General features: G+C 39.3%; 1 protein-coding gene across 4 annotated transcripts in view; it reads right to left on the bottom strand.

The window, feature by feature from the left end:
- Positions 1–35: 35 nt before the first annotated feature.
- LOC121326969 (FERM, ARHGEF and pleckstrin domain-containing protein 2-like) overlaps positions 36–19,277 on the bottom strand; it is an 81,008-nt gene continuing 61,766 nt past the window's right edge. For 2 of the 4 annotated variants that reach the window (XM_041270649.1, XM_041270648.1), the window contains exons 21-27: positions 13,115–13,204; positions 11,669–11,751; positions 11,389–11,507; positions 7,473–7,633; positions 4,551–4,658; positions 3,241–3,392; positions 36–1,807 (exon numbers count right to left, since the gene is read on the bottom strand). In XM_041270649.1, coding sequence (XP_041126583.1) covers positions 1,717–1,807; positions 3,241–3,392; positions 4,551–4,658; positions 7,473–7,633; positions 11,389–11,507; positions 11,669–11,751; positions 13,115–13,204 — 804 coding nt within the window. In that variant the 3' untranslated portion in view covers positions 36–1,716. Of the gene's footprint in view, positions 1,808–3,240; positions 3,393–4,550; positions 4,659–5,826; positions 7,634–11,388; positions 11,508–11,668; positions 11,752–13,114; positions 13,205–19,277 lie in introns of those variants that run through there. The other 2 variants (XM_041270650.1, XR_005951520.1) reach the window with 2 other exon arrangements.

Genomic DNA, 19,277 nt, shown 5'->3' with positions numbered 1-19,277 from the left:
AAAAAAAAAAAAAAAAAAACACAAATTATCCAAAATACACACACAGAGCGATCAGCTTTATAGTCTCTCTTCACAAAAGGGACATGAAAAACTGTTTAACAGGCATCAGAAAACAGTTCACACATAAATTACAAATACATTGAGGATTTTAGATCTTCAAATAAACTAGAATTATAAAAGACTAAAAAAGTTAGACTGCAGTGCTGCTTTGGAAAAACATCAACAGGTGATGGGCTATTCCAGTACAAATGCAGTATTTTGCAGCTTTTAGTGATTAATATGCACCCCACAGAACTGCAAAGTGACAAAATGACTAACAAACCATAACAAAAAAAAAAAGATAAATAACCATTTCAAAAGACAAGGATTTTGAAATGAGGGCTGCTTGCAATGCCCTCTTTATACAAGAAAACATTATTTTCATAACCTTAGCTCCCTGAAATAGAAATGTAACCATTAACTTATGAGGTAATGGTTACATTTTGTACTTGATAGGGAACTCAAATTTAAAGCTGTAAAAAAGTAAAAGATCAAATCCTTCACTACTGACCATAAAGCCCAACAAATATGAATACTGTAACCATCATTCTGTATGAAGATGCCCATTGGTAACCAAGGCATGTTAACAAGTAAAACCATGATGATATTCTAAACTCAAAGGTGTCACAGAAACTGACAAACAAACTGCAGGGATACTTCACTGCTTATTGAAGCTGTACAATTTTTAGTAGCCAAAAACAGACACCACGAAGTGGGGAAACATGTCACACTAGCCCCTAACATTTATGCAACTCTGTCTGTTTAATGTTCACTATATTTGAAATTGTACCCCCCCCAAAAAACTAAGTGAAATTCATCAGCTGAGCAGCTTCTTTATACTAAACTAAATTAGTACTACCAAGAATCACATGTTAAAATGACCATCCTAAACACATATTATTTTAAACTACATCAAATAAAAAAAACAGGCCTTATATAAGTCACAGCATATTTACCACATATCTGTAGGTAAATCTATGCAAGAATTAAAATGTTTCAGCGGTACTGTGCTTCTTCAGTTTCTTCTGCACATTTCCCAGATAAAATTCCTTGCCTGTAATGGCCAGTTCCTCCCTAAGGGAACCTGTTCCCATCTACTTGTGTACAGCTGCAATCAGCTGAGAAATCGGTTCTAGCACACTGTTCAAACAGAATCACACATTTGCAAAATTGGCAAGAACACAGGACAACATTATGTCTTCAGTCTTATAGATTCTTCCTTATCCGCAGTCTATGGCATTTTCTTCAGGGTAGCAACAACCTCCCCCCACTTACTGTTACCATCACAACCTTTTACATCTTATTCTTCAGGTTAATTTGTATGTACTTCTTGTGTTAAGATTGTCTTGCAGGCAGCATCACCCACACCTAATGGTGTCCCAGTTGTTCTACTGCTCTGGTCAGGGTTTGGTGACGTGGTAGCTACAATAAAATTAGGCTGGGTTACAAAAGCATGCTACAATAAAGTGAGCTGATGTCCAAGGTTCTAGTGTGGGTAGACATTTCTGAATCACACCTGTTAACATGTTCAAATGGTAGCAATCTTTTGCACTGGGTGTGCCACAGCCCTTAGTGTTTTTAATGTCCAAGAAAAGAAGCCTGCCCCAGTCTGAAAGGCCACACCCAGAGAGTCTGCAGGCCCTGTCCAGTGCACACAGCTCCAGCACTCATAGCTGCTCAGTTCCCGTTAATTTCCTTGGATTTCTTTGGGATCAGAAGGCTCATTTTCCCGGTGGCGCTGGCAGCACTCTTGATCACCTCCATCCACCTGCCAACCGGAATAAAGCAGGTCACTTAAACTAGACACACAAATATACTGATCGCCCTTAAACATTCTGGGGTCTATTCAACATATCTTAGCAGCTACAAATACCATCATTTAAATCTTTTAGATATTTTTACCACTAGAAATACTAAAACTAAGCTGTACTGCTTGGGACCCTTTAATAATTTAACAGAAACAGTGGCCGTATTTGATCTGTCAACATTGAGATCAACTGAATTTATCCTTCTGTGTTAACAATTTAAACATAAACTTTGATAATGTCAACAGTTGCTATTGCATTCTTTGGGCAAACTGCACAAGGATTTGCTATTAAAAAAAATCATTAAAAAATCAGGTAGATGGCGAGTATAAAATACGTACTATTAAAAAAGATTACCTCAGGCAGCAGGTCAGAATTAATAGCTACAACAGAGATTTCTAAAGATAGCGGGCTTGTTTAGTTATGCTGTAGGGTACTGGTTTTGAGAAGCTCGGTGTTTAGACAAAGCATTGTCTGCAGTGTGGAGCGATGGGGATTTCAGTAGCTCGTTTGATAAGAGTGCTGGGATTCTGAACCTAGTCTAAGGAATTGTATCCAAGTTGATCAAATTATTGGAAGCACTGTTTTCATGGTCAAAGAAATTGGATCAAAGTCAGATACGATTTATTTGAGGAGCAAAATATTTAAAATGGCACCAGCTAAGTCAACAACAAGCTGTCACTGCAAGCCTGTCAAAGAAGGGCAAAGAAAAAACTAGAGGGGCAAAACGGAAGTCTTAATCTTAAAAAGGAATCAACAATGTTTACATAAATACTTTACGAGCAGCACAGAAACCTGGACCAGAGGACACAGTTAGAAATGAAGTGGAGACAGAGGACAGGAGACACTTTAAGACAGTTGTGAGGGTATGGAATGGGCTACCTAGTCACGTTGTTGAGACAGAATCACTTAGATCCTTTAAGGCCCAACTTGACAAAGTTCTGGAAATCAATCAGCACCAGTAAACAGACAAGCTTAAATGGGCCGAATAGTGTGGCAAAGAGCCCGCTCCTGTGTGTATTTTGTGTTACACGTTGTGTGTTAATGTTGGTGTATAGTCATTGGTAAAAGGTATATAAACGGGTCTGTGTAACACGAGTGTGTACACAGACCCGTTTATATCCCGTTTACCAATGACTATACACCAACATTAACACAAAATACACACAGGGGTGGGCACTTTGTCACAAGCCTCCTTGTTTGTAAATTCTTATGTTCAGTGATGTTTCCTCAAATTGAAATGAGTTGAAACATATTTAAACTTCTTCAGAATAAATGTCATTGACTTGGCAGGTTGGATCCAATTTCTTTAACAATGAAAATAGACTAAGGTTTGAAAAGCCTCTAGGCCAGATTGGCCTTCACAGTAGAAAGATTAAAAGGAAGTGTTGTGTACCTTTCAAAGGTGTATTCACTCTCAGCTCTGAAGTAGTACACGTGCGATTTGAACTGCAGTTTGAAGACGTATTCTTTGTGAATGCAGTCTGCCTCAGCTGGGGTGCCGACTGTGTAACCTAGCAATGGGAGACTTGCTAATGGGAAGTCATCCTGCCAAACGAGTGAACACAGTTACACTTAGAAAAACATATTGCAGGGGTCTATGCACTAGACTTGGTGGATAGCAAACCACCACAGATTTGAATAGCTCCCTCACCCCTAAAGCACATTCAAGACGAAGCAACTCGGACATTTTCAAGCAAAGTTCCTCAAATCATGATTTAGAAATTGTGGCTTGAACCATTTAAATGTGGAAACGGCTTTAAAAATGTCACCTACAGCTTCATAAGGATGTCACAAAGCCCTGGGCTATATGGGCTTAAGAGAATTGGCCCTCCAGATTTCCAGCTTTAGGCATTTGGGGGATACAGATTGCCACTACTTGAACCTGATCTCATTAACTAGGTTAGTTGTATTGGGATACTGACAGTTCAGTCCCTGTAGGATAGCTCTGTAGGAATTAGGTTGCATGAAAACCATTTTATGGCAGTGATAACTGGGACACTATAAGCAGTGGCTTTAAAATACAGCATGCTGGCTCATGTAGGTTTGGAATGCAGTCTAAATTGTTAGCTACACAATAGCTTTCCTGTTTTATGCAACACTTTAACCTTTTGTCACCAGACTATTCAAATTTGAAATGCCCCAATATCATTTGAATTCCTATGTATGTTAAATTGGGGATGCCACCACAAAGCTACAGGCAATACTTAAGGTAATCTATTATATAAACCATCAGCAGTACACTCCCAACTGAGCATTAGTCCCTTTACTGCTAACATTAAGGATTTTTTTGTTTATTTTTTAATTTGATATGGTTTATCAGTTTCCTTTTTTTATGTCATTTTTAAAGAAGCTTTGGAGTACATCTGTTTGTATTTTTATGCTCCATGCAGTTTTCTTCTTATGAATCACCTAAATCTGAATGTTCTTGTTTTTAATCCAAAAATCCAATAGGTGGCAGTATAAACTGTTTATGAAATCATACAACCAGTTTCAGACTAAATTTCAAAAGAGACACACCATGTGCTTTGCAATTTACTAAAAGTTATGAACAAAAAACAATACCTGCTGTATATTAGAAATTAGGAGTTTTAGCTACGTGGCCACTCACATAATTGTATAAATTTGCCAGAAAACATACAACTTAAGAATAACATCCACCTTCCAATTGTAAAGTCAGGTTCTCAATATAAAAATCTCTGATACCTGGTGTGTTTTGTAGAAGAAGAGACAGAAGTTGGTGAGGACGACCCAGAGTTTCTGCCAGCCGTTGCTGTTTTTAAACTTTCTCAGCAGGTATCCGGAGAGCTGGTTCTGAAACAGGAGCAAGACTAGCTGTCAAGAGGAGTGACACAACCTAATGAAATTATCACTGCTAGCATAGAGACTGAAGGAAGATACAAACCTGCATGGAGCGAACCGCCTCATTTTGTTCCCAGCATTTATTATTTTCTGACCAACTTCTTACTGGAAAAGCCTGATTTTCCAAAAGCTAAGTAATGTTTAGGTTCTTACTGCTTTCCTAATTGCATCATTACTAAACTTTAATTTGATTAAATCCATTTTTTAGCGAGTCCTGAAGGTGGTTAGCTGTTCTGAAACATGTGGTTTACCATACCTTGGCCTATACATAAATTTAGGAAACAAAGAGAGACACCTTTGAATTTCTTTTTACCCAAAAGCTTTTTTTTAAAACCATAGCAACACCCCTTCGATCATCCCACCTCCAAGCCAAGTGCCTCCTACAACTAAGAGCACCATAGCAGATGTCAACCCCTGGAGGAGAAGCCAGCTCCACAGCTGTCAACCAGCCAGGTGAGGTGAATGAGTTTGTCTACTTTGACTATCATACCTGTGAACGCCTCAGGGCCACTGGAACTTAGCCCTTGGGATACCCAACTAAGACCATCAACTGGGAGCATAGCCCACCTGCCAACCACACGGTCGTGCCTTTAACAGGGGGGCTCTGAAACATTCAGGGCCGATTTATTTTTCTTATACCTGTAAATAACTGACACCTGACTACAAAGGCTGATACATCCCTCTGTGTAGCGAAGAGAACAGTAGATTAGATGAGCTGGGCTGGACAGGAAAGGTGACTATTTAAAAATCTGTCTTGCAGCTGAGGGGAGGCCAGGGGCAGGTGCCAGCTGTACCTGGGTCATGCGCTGGTAATCAGACAGAGAGAGGTTCTGGTTACGGTACCAGCACACGAGTGATGGTGTTGGGTCTCTGGACCTGACCCGAGAGATAGCGAGGGGGGAGCTCCCGGGAGACAGCAGGAGAGCAGAAGATTGAGACCCCAAGTGAGAACGAGAAGAAAAGAGAAAGACACAGGAAAGGATGGTTAGCACAGGGAGAACAGCAAACACAGAAGCAGTTAGTGACAGGACAGCAATGAAGTCTCTACCCAAGTTTATAAGTAATGTCAGAAGCACAAATTCAAAAGACGCTGTTGATAAAGATTTTTGTTAACATGTACCTCAGTCCATTTCCAAAATAACTGCTGCACCAAGGATATTTACTTCAACAGCAGATTTGAATATACAGGCGAACTCCAACCTGAAATCAGATTGTGGAAACTGTGGCATGTGCATAATGTATTTCAAAGCTTTGCTAAAATAATCTAGACTGCTTTGGTTTTGTATAAATTGTAAGTTTCTAACTTTAGACATTTTCAATTAAAAAGCATTGATTCTGGAGAAATATCAAAAGGTGAAACGGCATTAACCTCCAGGTAACCATTTCTATAAAAACATTAATACTAAATCCCTCATATGTCATTTAAACAAAGAATCATTTGGACATACTACAAGTGTAATAATATTTTCCACAATTATGGGGAAAAAGGTCTAGAGTGGTTTTTATTAAACTTTACTGAACTTGTATTAAACTTTCTTGAAACATCACTAAATCAGCATGATTTAGATTAGACCTTTTGCAGAAACTGCTAATTGAATGGCAGAAGCTGGGTTACTGAGGTGTGCGGGTAGTTTCTTGGGAGGCAAGGACACCGACAAGCAGGATTTCACTTCATCCTTCATACTGCCTCATCAGCTTCTCACTGTGCACTCAGAAGTACTAAGCAAAACTCTCTGAACTGTATCTGACATCACACAATGAGCCAGAGACAACAGGTTTATGTTTCCCTAGAGACAGTACAGAAGAAGAGTGACAAATGAGTAGTGCTGAAACTACAGAAAAAACGATGAGACAGAGCGCCTGGAACTGACTGCAGACCTGTGGGAAAGTGAATAGCAGTGTTAGAGAGAGTGGCCAGCGAGTAACCCAGGGAAACAGAACACCAATTTAGCACTAAACCACCAAAAGAGGCAGCGTGATATCTAAACCCCTCTGGTTAGACTATCTGCTGTCCCAAAAGGGTTTGAGAATAAGATACCTTGTGGGACTCCACTGGAGGGGATGCCTTTTCTCCTATCATTTGTATTGCGACACAAGACTAAAAGCACAATATAGCTCTGAAGCTCACCAAGTGGTTCCTGAACACGTTTGTTTTACAGTTGGTATGAAAACACATTCTCCTCCTCATTTAATGATGGACCATTTTTATATAGTAATTTGATCTTCTGCATCATACTAGTAGCCCATCAGGACCACTATGCATATTGTGATGTGTATTGTATCAAGGCATTAGATCAATGCATCATTTCACTCCTATTAATGTCATGAGTCTAAGGATCCCTTTATTTATCAAAGGGGACTCAAACAAGTAACAAATATTCCCTGCAAATGGTTAGCCATGAATAAGTAGTTCACCATGACCTACAGCCACAGTTGATAGAAAAGCATCTCAAACAATTACTACCCACAATGTGGTTCTGAAGACAAAGCCATCATAGCTAATGAGCAAAAGGAACACTCATACCAAGTTTATTACAACTGGAAGAGCAGTTCAAGTGTACAGATAGAAGCGTGACAAAGACGTTCCGAATGGGGGTGGAATGCAGCAGCAGGACCGGTTTAGTTATCAAGGAGTCTCACTGGTGTAGACCTGTCGAATCTGAAGCCTGGGCATGTCCTGAAGCCTCCAGCCTATACCCTAAAACTTGGCTGATGGTGTCCCTGGGTTCTCAGAGTGGAGTGAGGAGGGAGGGAAGGGAGGGGTACCTCCACGGCCAGGCTGTGGTCAGACATGGACACACTGGTGTTGCGGTGCCAGCACACGTGCATGGTGGTGTTGGCGCGGTGGTGCGTCTGCTTGTCCAAGGAGCTGTGGGAGGAGTGAGTGTCATCTTCAGACTCTTGATCCAAAGACACCTCAGAGGACCCTGCGGGGTGGGGGTGGAGCAGAAGCATTTGTATACTTTTTAATTTTCATTTACTGGAACAGATGCTGCAGATATAATGTATGCTACTCTAAACAAAAGTCTACCATGACAGAACAAATGTAAAAAAAAAAAAGTCTAGATCTTCATATTAGTAAATCATCTTATGTATACTGAAGAGACAAAAAGTTGATTATATATGGGGTTTGAATTTAAAAAAAAAAAATGTATAGAAAAGTTGATATAGATAGAGAGAGATATTATAGATAGATAGAGGTAGATAGATATATACTTATTTACACCCCCCTTTCAATTTTCACCTTTTGTTGCATTATAGCCTGGAATTAAAATGCATTAAAATATTTTTTTCTTCTTCATTTATCTACACAACCTACCCCACAACTTCCAAGTGAAAAAAATATTCTAGAAATTTGTAGAAAATTAATTAAATAAAAACTGAAATAGCTTAGTTGGATAAGTGTCCACCCCCCTTGTAACAGCAATCCTAAATTTGCTCAGGTGCAACCAATTGCCTTCAAAATCACACATCAAGTTAAGTGGCCTCCACCTGTGATTTCAGGATAAAGTCAGCAGTTCCTGTAGGTTCCCTCTGCTGGGTAATGCATTTCAAAGCAAAGACTCAACCATGAGCCCCAAGGCACTTTCAAAAGGACTCCAGGACAAAGTTGTTGAAAAGCACAGATCAGGGGATGTGTATAAAAAAAAATAGCAAAAGGCCTTGAATATCCCTTGGAGCATGGTCAAGACGTTTATTAAGAAGTGGAAGGTGTATGGCACCACCAAGACCCTGCCGAGATCAGACCGTCCCTCCAAAGTGGATGACCGAGCAAGAAGGAGGCTGATCAGAGAGGCTACCAAGAGGCCAATGGCAACTTTGCAACAGCTACAGACTTTTATGGCCAAGACTGGCCAAAGTGTGACAACAACATCCTAAGCACTCCACAAATCTGGCCTGTATTTTACTCAAGAAAACCCACCTTGAATCCAGTTTGAAGTATGCAAAAAGATTCTGTAGCCATGTGGCAAAAAGTTTTGTGGTCTGACAAAACTAAAATGCAACTTTTTGGCCTAAATGCAAAGCGTTACGTTTGGCACAAACCCAACACAGCGCATCATCCAAAGAACACCATCCTTACTGTGAAGCATGGTGGTGGCAGCATCATGTTATGGGGATGTTTCTCATCAACAGGGACTGGGACACTTGTCAGGATAGAAGGGAAAATGAACGGAGCAAAGTACAGAAAGAAAAACTTGAAGAAAACCTGCTGCCCTCTGCAAAAAAGCTGAAACTGGGACAGAAGTTCACCTTTCAGCATGACAATGATTCAAAGCACACAGCCAAAGCTACACTGAGTGGCTAAGGAACAAAAAGGTAAATGTCCTTGAGTGTCCCAGTCAGAACCCTGACCTAAATCCAATCATATTTGAAGACTTGAAGATTGCTGTCCATCAATGCTCCCCAAGAGAACTTGACAGAGCTTGAACAGTTTTGTAAAGAAGAATGGTCAAATATTGCCAAATCTAGGTGTGCAAAGTTGGTAGAGACCCAACAGCTGTAATTGCTACCAAAGGTGCTTCCACAAAGTATTAACTCAGGGTGGTGGAGACTTATCCAATTGTGATCTTTCAGTTTTGTATTTTTAACATCTAACTTTTTTCCCCTTAAGTGTGGAGTATGGTGTATAGATAAGTGGAAAAAAAACCTAATTTAAATGCATGAAACTGAGGCACTGACAACAAAAAAGTTCAAGGGAAGTTTCAAGGCACTGTAGTGTGTGTGTGTAGGTGTATGTGTGTGTAAATGTATCAATGATACACATTATAAATGTATTATATATATAATATATATATCTATATTAATATATATATATATATATATATATATATATATATATATATATATATATATATATATATATATATATATATATATATATATATTCATACACACAACAAAAATATAAACACAACATGCAACAATTTCAAAGATTTTACTGAGTTACAGTTCATAAGAATCAGTCATTTGAAATAAATTGGGCCCTAATCTATGGATTTCACATGACTGGGAATACAGATATGCATCTGTTGGTCACAGATACCTTAAAAAAAAGGTAGGGGCGTGGATCAGAAAACCAGTCAGTATCTGATATGACCACCATTTGCCTCATGCAGCGCGACACATCTCCTTCATATAGAGTTGATCAGGCTGTTGATTGTGGCCTGTGGAATGCTGTCCCACTCCTCTACAATGGCTGTGCAAAGTTGCTGGATATTGGCGGGAACTGGAACATGCTGTCGTACACGTCGAGTGCTCAGTGTGTGACATGTCTGGTGAGTATGCAGGCCATGGAAGAACTGGGACATTTTCAGCTTCCAGGAATTGTTTACAGATTCTTGCATCATGGGGCCATGCATTATCATGCTGAAACATGAGGTAATGGCGGCGGATGAATGGCACGACAATGTGCCTCAGGATCTCGTCACGGTATCTCTGTGAATTCAAATTGCCATTGATAAAATGCAATTGTTTGTTGTCCGTAGCTTATACCTACCCATACCATAACCCCACCACCACCACCACGGGGCGCACTGTTTACAACGTTGACATCAGCAAACTGCTTGCCCAGATGACTCTATACACGCTGTCACAGTTGAAACCGGGACTCATCAGTGAAACGCACACTTCTCCAGCGTGCCAGTGGCCATCAAAGGTGAGCATTTGCCCACTGAAGTCGGTTATGACGCTGAACTGCAGTCAGGTCAAGACCCTGATGAGCACGCAGATGAGCTTCCCTAAGACTGTTTCTGATAGTTTTTGCATAAATTCTTCAGTTGTGCAAACCCACAGTTTCATCAGCTGTCCGAGTGGCCGGTCTCGGACGATCCCGCAGGTGAAGAAGCCAGATGTGGAGGTCCTGGGCTGGCGTGGTTACAGTGGTCTGCAGTTGTGAGGCCGGTTGGACGCACTGCCAAATTCTCTAAAACGTCGTTGGAGGCGGCTTATGGTAGAGAAATGATCATTCAATTCTCTGGCAACAGCTCTGGTGGACATTCCTGCAGTCAGCATGCCAATTGCATGCTCCCTCAAAACTTGAGACATCTGTGGCATTGTGTTGTGCGACAAAATTGCACATTTTAGAGTGGCCTTTTATTGTCCCCAGCACAAGGTGCATCTGTGTAATGATCATACTGTTTAAATCAGCTTCTTGATATGCCACACCTGTCAGGTGGATGGATTATCTTGGCAAAGGAGAAATGCTCACTAACAGGGATGTAAACAAATTTGTGCACAAAATTTGAGAGAAATACTTTTTTTCTGAGAATGGAAAATTTCTGGGATCTTTTATTTCAGCTCATGAAACATGGGACCAACACTTTATATGTTGCGTTTATATTTTTGTTCAGTGTATATACATTTCTCATCTTTTAGGTGGAACATACTGCATTTGTTTTGAGCCAACAATTGAAAGGTGCATCATTTATTAATGTATTCCGAGTTGTCAAAAATGTACAAGCTACCCCCCCCCCCCCCCCATTAATTAAATTACTGTAGTCAGATATACCAACCCTACTTCTGTTTTTAGCACACTGAAGGCAGCACTGGCCTAAACATTGGTCTAACATACTTGGATTCTTATAGTTTTCTGTAACTGTAATGGATTTCCTCATATACCCAGCATAATCGTAACTGCAGTTGTAAGTATTCATAGGTCTCTCTACACAGATGTTACACTTACTATTGGATTGATCACAGAGACTGCTATCCAGAAACAAATCCGACTTCTCCTGGGACATCTTTGCCACCTCGATTGCCATGTTCAGGTCTTCAATCCACTTCCCCATCTCCACTTTAGAGCTGCAAGGAGCGAGGAAACAAAGCAGGGTTACTAACAAACAATGAAGGTCAACTTGAAACTAAATTACAAGATTAATTTAGGAATGTCAACAAACTGGAACCTACAATATTTAAAAAGGTACTTTAAATTTATCTGACTTGCCAGATGGTTTGTGCCTTACCTCGCAGATACAACAATTGTCCTCTGGGCAGAATAGATGGTAAAACAGTGAGGAACAGACAACTCGTTCTCATTCTCCTCAATCTGAAAGCAATTGAAAAACCAATTAGAGCCAAGAATAGACTTCTACACAGTATGGACACCCTTGCATTGCACAGGAGACTATGACCAGTGCATCAAGCATGGAACAGTGTATAACTGAGGTTGTGGCAGGATAAAGAGACAGATGAAGTGGATACACAGCTATGTTCATAGGAAACTACATTTCTCCTGGTGATTGTTCCCGAGTAAAAACATAAAAAAGCAATTCCCATGATGTGTAAATAAAAAAAAAACACACATTACAAAAATAAAGTATTTTACTATAAACAATGGAAAAGTGTTGTATATATTTAAGCTTGTGGCTATATTTGTATGTCTACTATAATTTAGGCTGTGTTTTCACTTGACTTTTCTACTCTCCTTTAAGAATTCAACTGATACTTAAGGCATTTGTATATCTCAATCACAACTGAGAAACGTGTTAATAGTAAAATTGATTTAACTGAACTAAATGGGCTTTTAAATCCAGTCTTTTTCATTTCAAAAGCAGAAGCAACTCCTATTTATCAATGTAAATAAATAGGTTAAAAAGAAAGATTGTAATAGTGTGTCCAGCATAAATTACTTTATCTTTCATTATAGCTTTAATAAAGATTAGTCACTTGTTAACATGTTGCGATCTTGTTTGTACGTCCTACTTGTTAATCAAATTAAATAAATTAAGGCTTGGCCAATTTAGTTTCACAAAAAAAAAAAAACGAATTAAATCAATTTTAATATGTTTCTCAGTTATGATTGACATACATGAATGGCTTAACAAGCCAGGGTAAAACACTGAAAATTAGAAGCCCTAATTATAATCAAGTTTTCACTTCCTCTGCCCTCCTTAGGCATAAGCAGAAAGGTCATAAAGGTTACTACAGCAACATCTGAAGAGAATTACAGCACACATTGTTTACACACGAGTTCCACAGCAGTTTCTAAGGGACAAATGGATGTTCCATGGGTGACTGTCATGGAAGAAGTGGGACATTTTCAGCTTCCAGGAATTGTGTACAGATCCTTGCGACATGGGGCCATGCGTTATCATGCTGAAACGTGAGGTGATGGCAGCAGATGAATTACATGACAATGGGTCTCAGGCTCTCGTCACAGTATCTCTGTGAATTCAAATTGCCATTGATAAAATGCAATTGATCGTTGTCTGTAGCTTATGCCTGCCCATAACATAATCCCACCACCACCACGGGGCGCACTGTTTACAATGTTGACATCAGCAAACTGCTCGCCCACATGACTCCATACACGCTGTCTGCCATCTGCCCGGTACAGTTGAAATGAATCCCATTTTTGTACAGTGCTTATAGAACCTTAAAGACTGATTCAATAGATTAGAGATACTCACGATCATGCCGTGTAGAGGGAGCTGCCCATGCACTTTAAACTGGTTGGTGGCTGTGACGCCTTTACTCGTGTACAGGAGCATGTCTGAAAACTAAAGACACACATAAATCACCATGGGACCCAGACAGACTGCAGATTATCTCTGCATGCCAAGCAGCAAAGCACTTACAAGGCATACTGGTTTCAGTATTATTTGAAGCAAATACCGGTACAAACACATTTTTTAAAGTTTTTATTTTAAAAAGTTATTTTAATTTTTATTGGAAATAGGACATATGAGCTATAATTAGCTTGTTTACAATGGCTTCCAACAGCAAATTACACAAAGTTCAAGTGCTATCTGTAAAATAATAATTCTACTGATGCATTTAAGTGATTAAGTGAGAAATGTACCTTTACACATTACAAAATGTGTCTTCAGTAAAGCTCTGTTGGTCAGATGCTGTTTTATTTGAATAATGGCTTGCCATAACAGCCTATAGTTAATTTGCATTGTCAATCACCTTAATGCAGGCTTTAAGCACCACACCATTCTAGCATTGCTCTGTGCGTTTGAGCAAAGTAATCTTCTCATATGCATCTTTATTAGATAAGCATTTCACTGAAAAGGAAAAAAATACTCTCAATCCATCAGTATCACAGGTGAAGCAAGATTTAGTTTCGCATAAGTTTTAACAAACATTATAGTGATGGATTGATTTGAATGAAATCCCCAATCACATCCAATCATCCCCAATGAAGACCAAGCATGCATTGCGTAACCTCATCATAGCATACAGTACCGAGAAAGTATTTGTCCCAGTCTGATTTTCTGCATTTTTGCATATTTTTAGAACAATGTTAGCAGATCTTCAACCGAAATTTAATATTAGATAAAAAGGACCGAGTGAACAAATAACACAAAATTGATATTTATTTATTAAAGAAAGTTATACAACACCCAATGCCCCCTGTGAAAAAGTAAATCGTCCCCTTAGACTCAATAATTGATTAGGCTAACTTTAGCAGCAATAACTGCAAACGCTTCCTGTAGTTATTGATCAGTCTCTTACAGCGCCGTGGAGGAATTTTGGTCCACTCCTTCATGCAAAACTGCTTCAACTCAGTGACATTTGTGGGTTTGAGCATAAACTGCTCGTTTCAGGTCCTGCCACAACATCTCAATGGGGTTTAGGTCTGCACTTTGACTAGACCATTCCAAAACTTTAAATTTCAACCATTCTGATGTAGACTTGCTTGTGTGTTTCGGATCACTGTCTTGCTGCATGACCCAGCTGCGCTTCAGCTTCACCTAATGGACGGATGGCCTGACGTTCTCCTGTAGAATTCTCCGATACAGAGCAGAATTCATGGTTCCTTCAATGATGGCAAATCATCCAGGTCCTGACGCAGCAAAGCATCCCCAAATCATGACACTACCACCACCATGCTTGACCATTGGTATGAGGTTCTTACTGTGGAATGCAGTGTTTGGTTTCAGCAAGACATAACGGGGCCCATGTTGGCCAAAAAGTTCCACTTTTGACTCATCTGTCCATAGAACATTGTGCCAGAACTCTTGAGGATCATCCAGGTGCTTTGTGACAAACTTGAGACGAGCATTCATGTTCTTCTTAGTGAGCCCATTTTTGCTCAGTGTCTTTCTAATGGTGGAGTCATGACCCCTGGATGTTGTTCTAGGGTTCTTTGAGACTTCCTGGACAATTTTCTCTTGGAGAGATTTTGGCAGGACGGCCACTCCTGGGAAGATTCAATACTGTCCCAAACTTTCTCCATTTGGAAAGAAAACAATATGGCTCTGACAGTGGTTTGGTGGACCCCCAGAACTTTAGAAATGGCTTTGTAACCCTTTCCAGACTGATAGACATCAACAACTTTTTTTTTCCCCAGAGGTCTTCAGGAATTGCTTTTGATTGTGGCATGATGTGCCTCTAGAACCTGTGTGTGGACAACTTCACTCTGATCGCAAGGGCCAAAGTTAGTCAGATTTATATTGGGCAGGGCAATAACTTTTTCACACCTAAAGATTGCATGTTTGATTACCTTGTACACCAAACAAATGAAAGCACCACCAAACTTGTCATTTTTTTCTCTCAGACTCCCTCTATGTACTACAACCCACAAAAAAGATCTGACCAAATTCAATGTGAAAAATGTGCAAAAATAGAGAAAATCAGACAGGGGCAAATACTTTTTCATGGTATGCAACTGATAGATGTGCAGGGTGCGGAATAACCAACGGCAATTGCCGAAGTGCCCAAGCCACTTGACCAGTGCTTAATTTGTAAAGAAAGAGGTGGCGAGGTGCAAGCAATGACAATAATAACCATCCTTAAAAACTGCACATTCAAAATCATAACACGTTTATTTGAAAGAGTGCTGTACGTAATAGGGTTGCATATTGGACCGCAAAAAACGGTCCGATATCCGGTTCAGCCCTGTACCACGATATGTACCACACCGCCATTGGAGAGTCAAAAAATAAATAAATAAATAGTTCGGATTGGACTTCAACGTCAGCGGTCCATATCCCTTTTTCTCTACTGAAGTGGTCAGCGAGGCCTAAATCCAGATCATGCTCCCAAAGCTTGATTAGTGGCTCAGGACTGTTTATCAGTCTAAAAAGACATTTATGGTGTCTGTGACACTGCCAGCGTGGTAATCTTTCACGTGACTTTAGTGTGTTTCTCTCTCTGAGTAACACCTCATTAAAGTTTTATTATTAGACAGGTTCTTGTGAGACTGGTCGTGTCACAGTCACCAAAAGAGCAAAGTTCACTAAAGTAAATATTTCTTTTCTCAGTTTTCAGTTGGGGTTACCCAATTCAAAATTGTTTACATTGTATTTTTGTTGTAAAGCTATTCTGTCTGTACAGTATAGATATAATTACTTTGCAAAACACCGAAGAATGTTTCATTATATAAAAAGGTGCCATATAAACAGTACTATACAAAATTATGATCAGAATACTTCATTACAGAATACTGCCAATTCTGTTTGTTTGTTTTTTTTGTTTTGTTTTTTTTTAACCTATTGAGTCAAGCTTGCTAGAAGAATGTTACATTTTCCTCTAGTCCAGTGATAGTCAAATTTGGCCCTCAAGATTCGTTCCAGTCCAGGTTATCACTCCAAGCAGATTCTAAAACAGTTAACTGAATCGGTTTAACTACTTTAGAACAATGTTTTTCCATGTGAAAAAGAGACATTGCGAACCTCTCAAGGTTTCTGTTTACTAACATTTTAATGTTCTGCTATTTTGAATGTTATTCTATCCTGTTCATTCTCTTGACAGAGAATAACTTATTAAAATATTGTATCATTTAAAAAGATAATTGTTTTTGATGGTAAAGACTAAGAATTAAAAAGATCATGTGACATGTTTACAGGCTTGGGTTTATTACATGACAACATAAAATCCACATGTTGATTGTTGTATCCGTCATAACTTCTCATTGCCTCTGTGGGATTTGGCTTTGAATGCACTGTAGTGATCTGTACAATTATGTTTTGTACTGTGTATGCGTAGTGTAATTGTAGCTGTATTGTGTTGTATGCGTACTGTAATTGACGCTGTGGTGTTGTATGCGTACTGTAATTGCTGCTGTATTGTGTTCCTTTTCCGCTATGCATTTCCTGTCGTTTGCTTGTATAACCCTGTCTGCCCGTGAAAATGTAACTTACGTTTGTGGTGCTGTCTGTTTCCCCTGTAATTGGCTGTCTGTCTGTGCCCATTGGTCCTGGTGTGCAGCTGAGGACCAATGAGATGTGGTTAAAGCTCCAGCACCCGATTAACATAAAGGGGTGGAGCTATGTTATAAAAAGGCACTGTGCCGCCATTACGTGTTGTTGTTAAATGTCCTGATTTGGTTGTGTTCCAGAAAATAGTCAGAGCAGTGGTCTCTGACTGGGTGCTAGAGATTAGTGTCCTGAAATAAGATTTGGAACCGATTTTAGTGTGTTGTCTCCCTTCTTCCCTGCCTGCGCAGAATGCTACAGTATTTTTTTGTTTTGTTTTTACTGTAGACTATTTTATAAAGTTAATGCTTCAAGTCTTAGGAGTATGCAATGTTTTATACATTGTGCATGTTTCCTTCATTGCACGAGTTCCAATCTTTTAAAAACAGAGAGAAAAAAAACGTGCTGACCAAGTGTTTGTGTGATGGACTGGCCACATACCGGCCCACTCTCTGTACTGGACTTCCTTAAAATGTACCAGCCTTCCACAGATTTGGATTGGACCACTCACGAAACCTGGTCCGGTCTGCATCCTTAGTACATACTACTGTTAGATGTGTACATTCACTTATTCTATATCACATACAAAGTAGTAGTACATGCTAAAAAATGTATTAAAATGCAACCGCAGAACAAATAATTAATAAAAAAAGCCTGTATCAGTGTTTTGTTATGGTTTTGCATTTAAATGATTTAAAAAACAAACAAATTAAAAGGCATAGGACTCCAGAAGGATGGCATTTATTTAAAAAAATAAATAAATAATGAGAATTTAAAAAGAAAGCATTTTGAGATTTTTAACTAGAGGTACCAGGAATATGACTCTGCGCGCCCAGAGGGTCCAGGGCTGTGCCACAACAAGCCCCGGCACAAACTGTCTGTAAAGTTGCCTGTAAAAAAGTCTGCCCATCATTGCCGCTGGTGTCCATCAGCACCAGCACATCTGATCTACAACCCATTCACAAAACTTGCTCAGCGTCAGCTGGCCCATTCTCTGCTTAATTTCATCCTGCGAGAAAATGATTCATCATAATGCATTATTGTTGCCATTCTTTTTACTGTGCATCTCCCAGGACTAAGCCACAAGAAAGACGTATTGCATCATTGGTTAATGACGGGCAAGCAAAGGAAGGGATGTTAGACGGAGCTCTATGACCGCGTCTCCAGGAATATTCAATCACAAAAATTAAATCATTGGCAGTGTCACTTTGATTGTTCTGTCTGTGAGCACCTTGTTAACTCAAAAGCGTTTAAATAGAAATGAAGAAGAGCAGTAAAGTGGCAGCGAAGTGTTTGGATTTACCAAATTATATACATCCAGCTGTTCATCATTGTAATGCATTGCCTGACAAAGTTTCTATTTCAATTATATTTTTTTCCCCCAAAGCCGCGTTGTTTGTACAGGTTTTGTAACAGCAGATAGCAACAGCTGAGCAGACACTGCAAAGAAAAAACATAGCTGCCGTGAACTGCCTGATATCTGCTACTAACTGCTGTGTGCTACTATTTCACGTATGATAGTAATGTATTATGCACTTTCCACTGTATTTAAAGCACTATTTAATGTATTCTTCTACTATCATGTACTATGCACTTTCTAGTGTATTTAATGAATTTTCTTTTAACCGTTTATCATGTATTATGCATTTCTCTGTATTTTGAAGTATTATGGATTTTCTTGTTACTGCATCTTGTAAAACACTTTGTGATGGTGGTCCACTATGAAAGGCGCTATAAAAAATAAAGATTGATTGATTGACTGATTTGACCATTATTGTTATCAAACTCCAGCCATGGGTAAATCTTCAACCAGTTTGCCTGAAAAATCTATTTTTTGTTGTTTAACTTTTCCTTCACTGACATCGCTTGTTTGTGCTGCTGTATTACTAAGGTTGGTTTATACTTCCTCACAGACACTTCTACGGGTGCACCAGAAGGACAGACGGGATTTTAAAATTGCCTGCCTCGTGAATTAAATGAATGTGTAAATTAGCTCATATTTTTATGAGTAGCAAACAAGTAAAACTGATCAGCTGTTCTCCATACTACCTCCGATCAGAAGTATTGAACAGCTGAGCAACCTTACTGATTTGATGGGGAAAGTAATTGCATATAGAAAATAAATAGAAACGTTAACTTATTAGTGACTCAAATATATAAAAAAATATATAAATATATTGTATTTATTATTAGTGTTATTATACAAGTGGTTCCTGTGCATGGTAGCCTACGTAAGCACCAATATTCATTTTAGGAAAAGGTTCATTACACTATTTTCATTCAGTTTAGAGGCAAGTTTAAAGTCCTGTTCTGTTCATGTTTATTGGGTTCCTCAAAAACTTGCGCTATCGCGCTTCACTGACTTGAGACCATGTGACAAATGCTGGATTTCTTTCAATATCATCCGACCCCGTGCGTTTCGCGGTCG

This window comes from Polyodon spathula, chromosome 14 (assembly GCF_017654505.1).
Source record: "Polyodon spathula isolate WHYD16114869_AA chromosome 14, ASM1765450v1, whole genome shotgun sequence".
Taxonomy (NCBI): domain Eukaryota; kingdom Metazoa; phylum Chordata; class Actinopteri; order Acipenseriformes; family Polyodontidae; genus Polyodon; species Polyodon spathula.
Note: the sequence above shows the minus strand (reverse complement) of the source record. Positions and strands in the feature narration are given on the sequence as shown.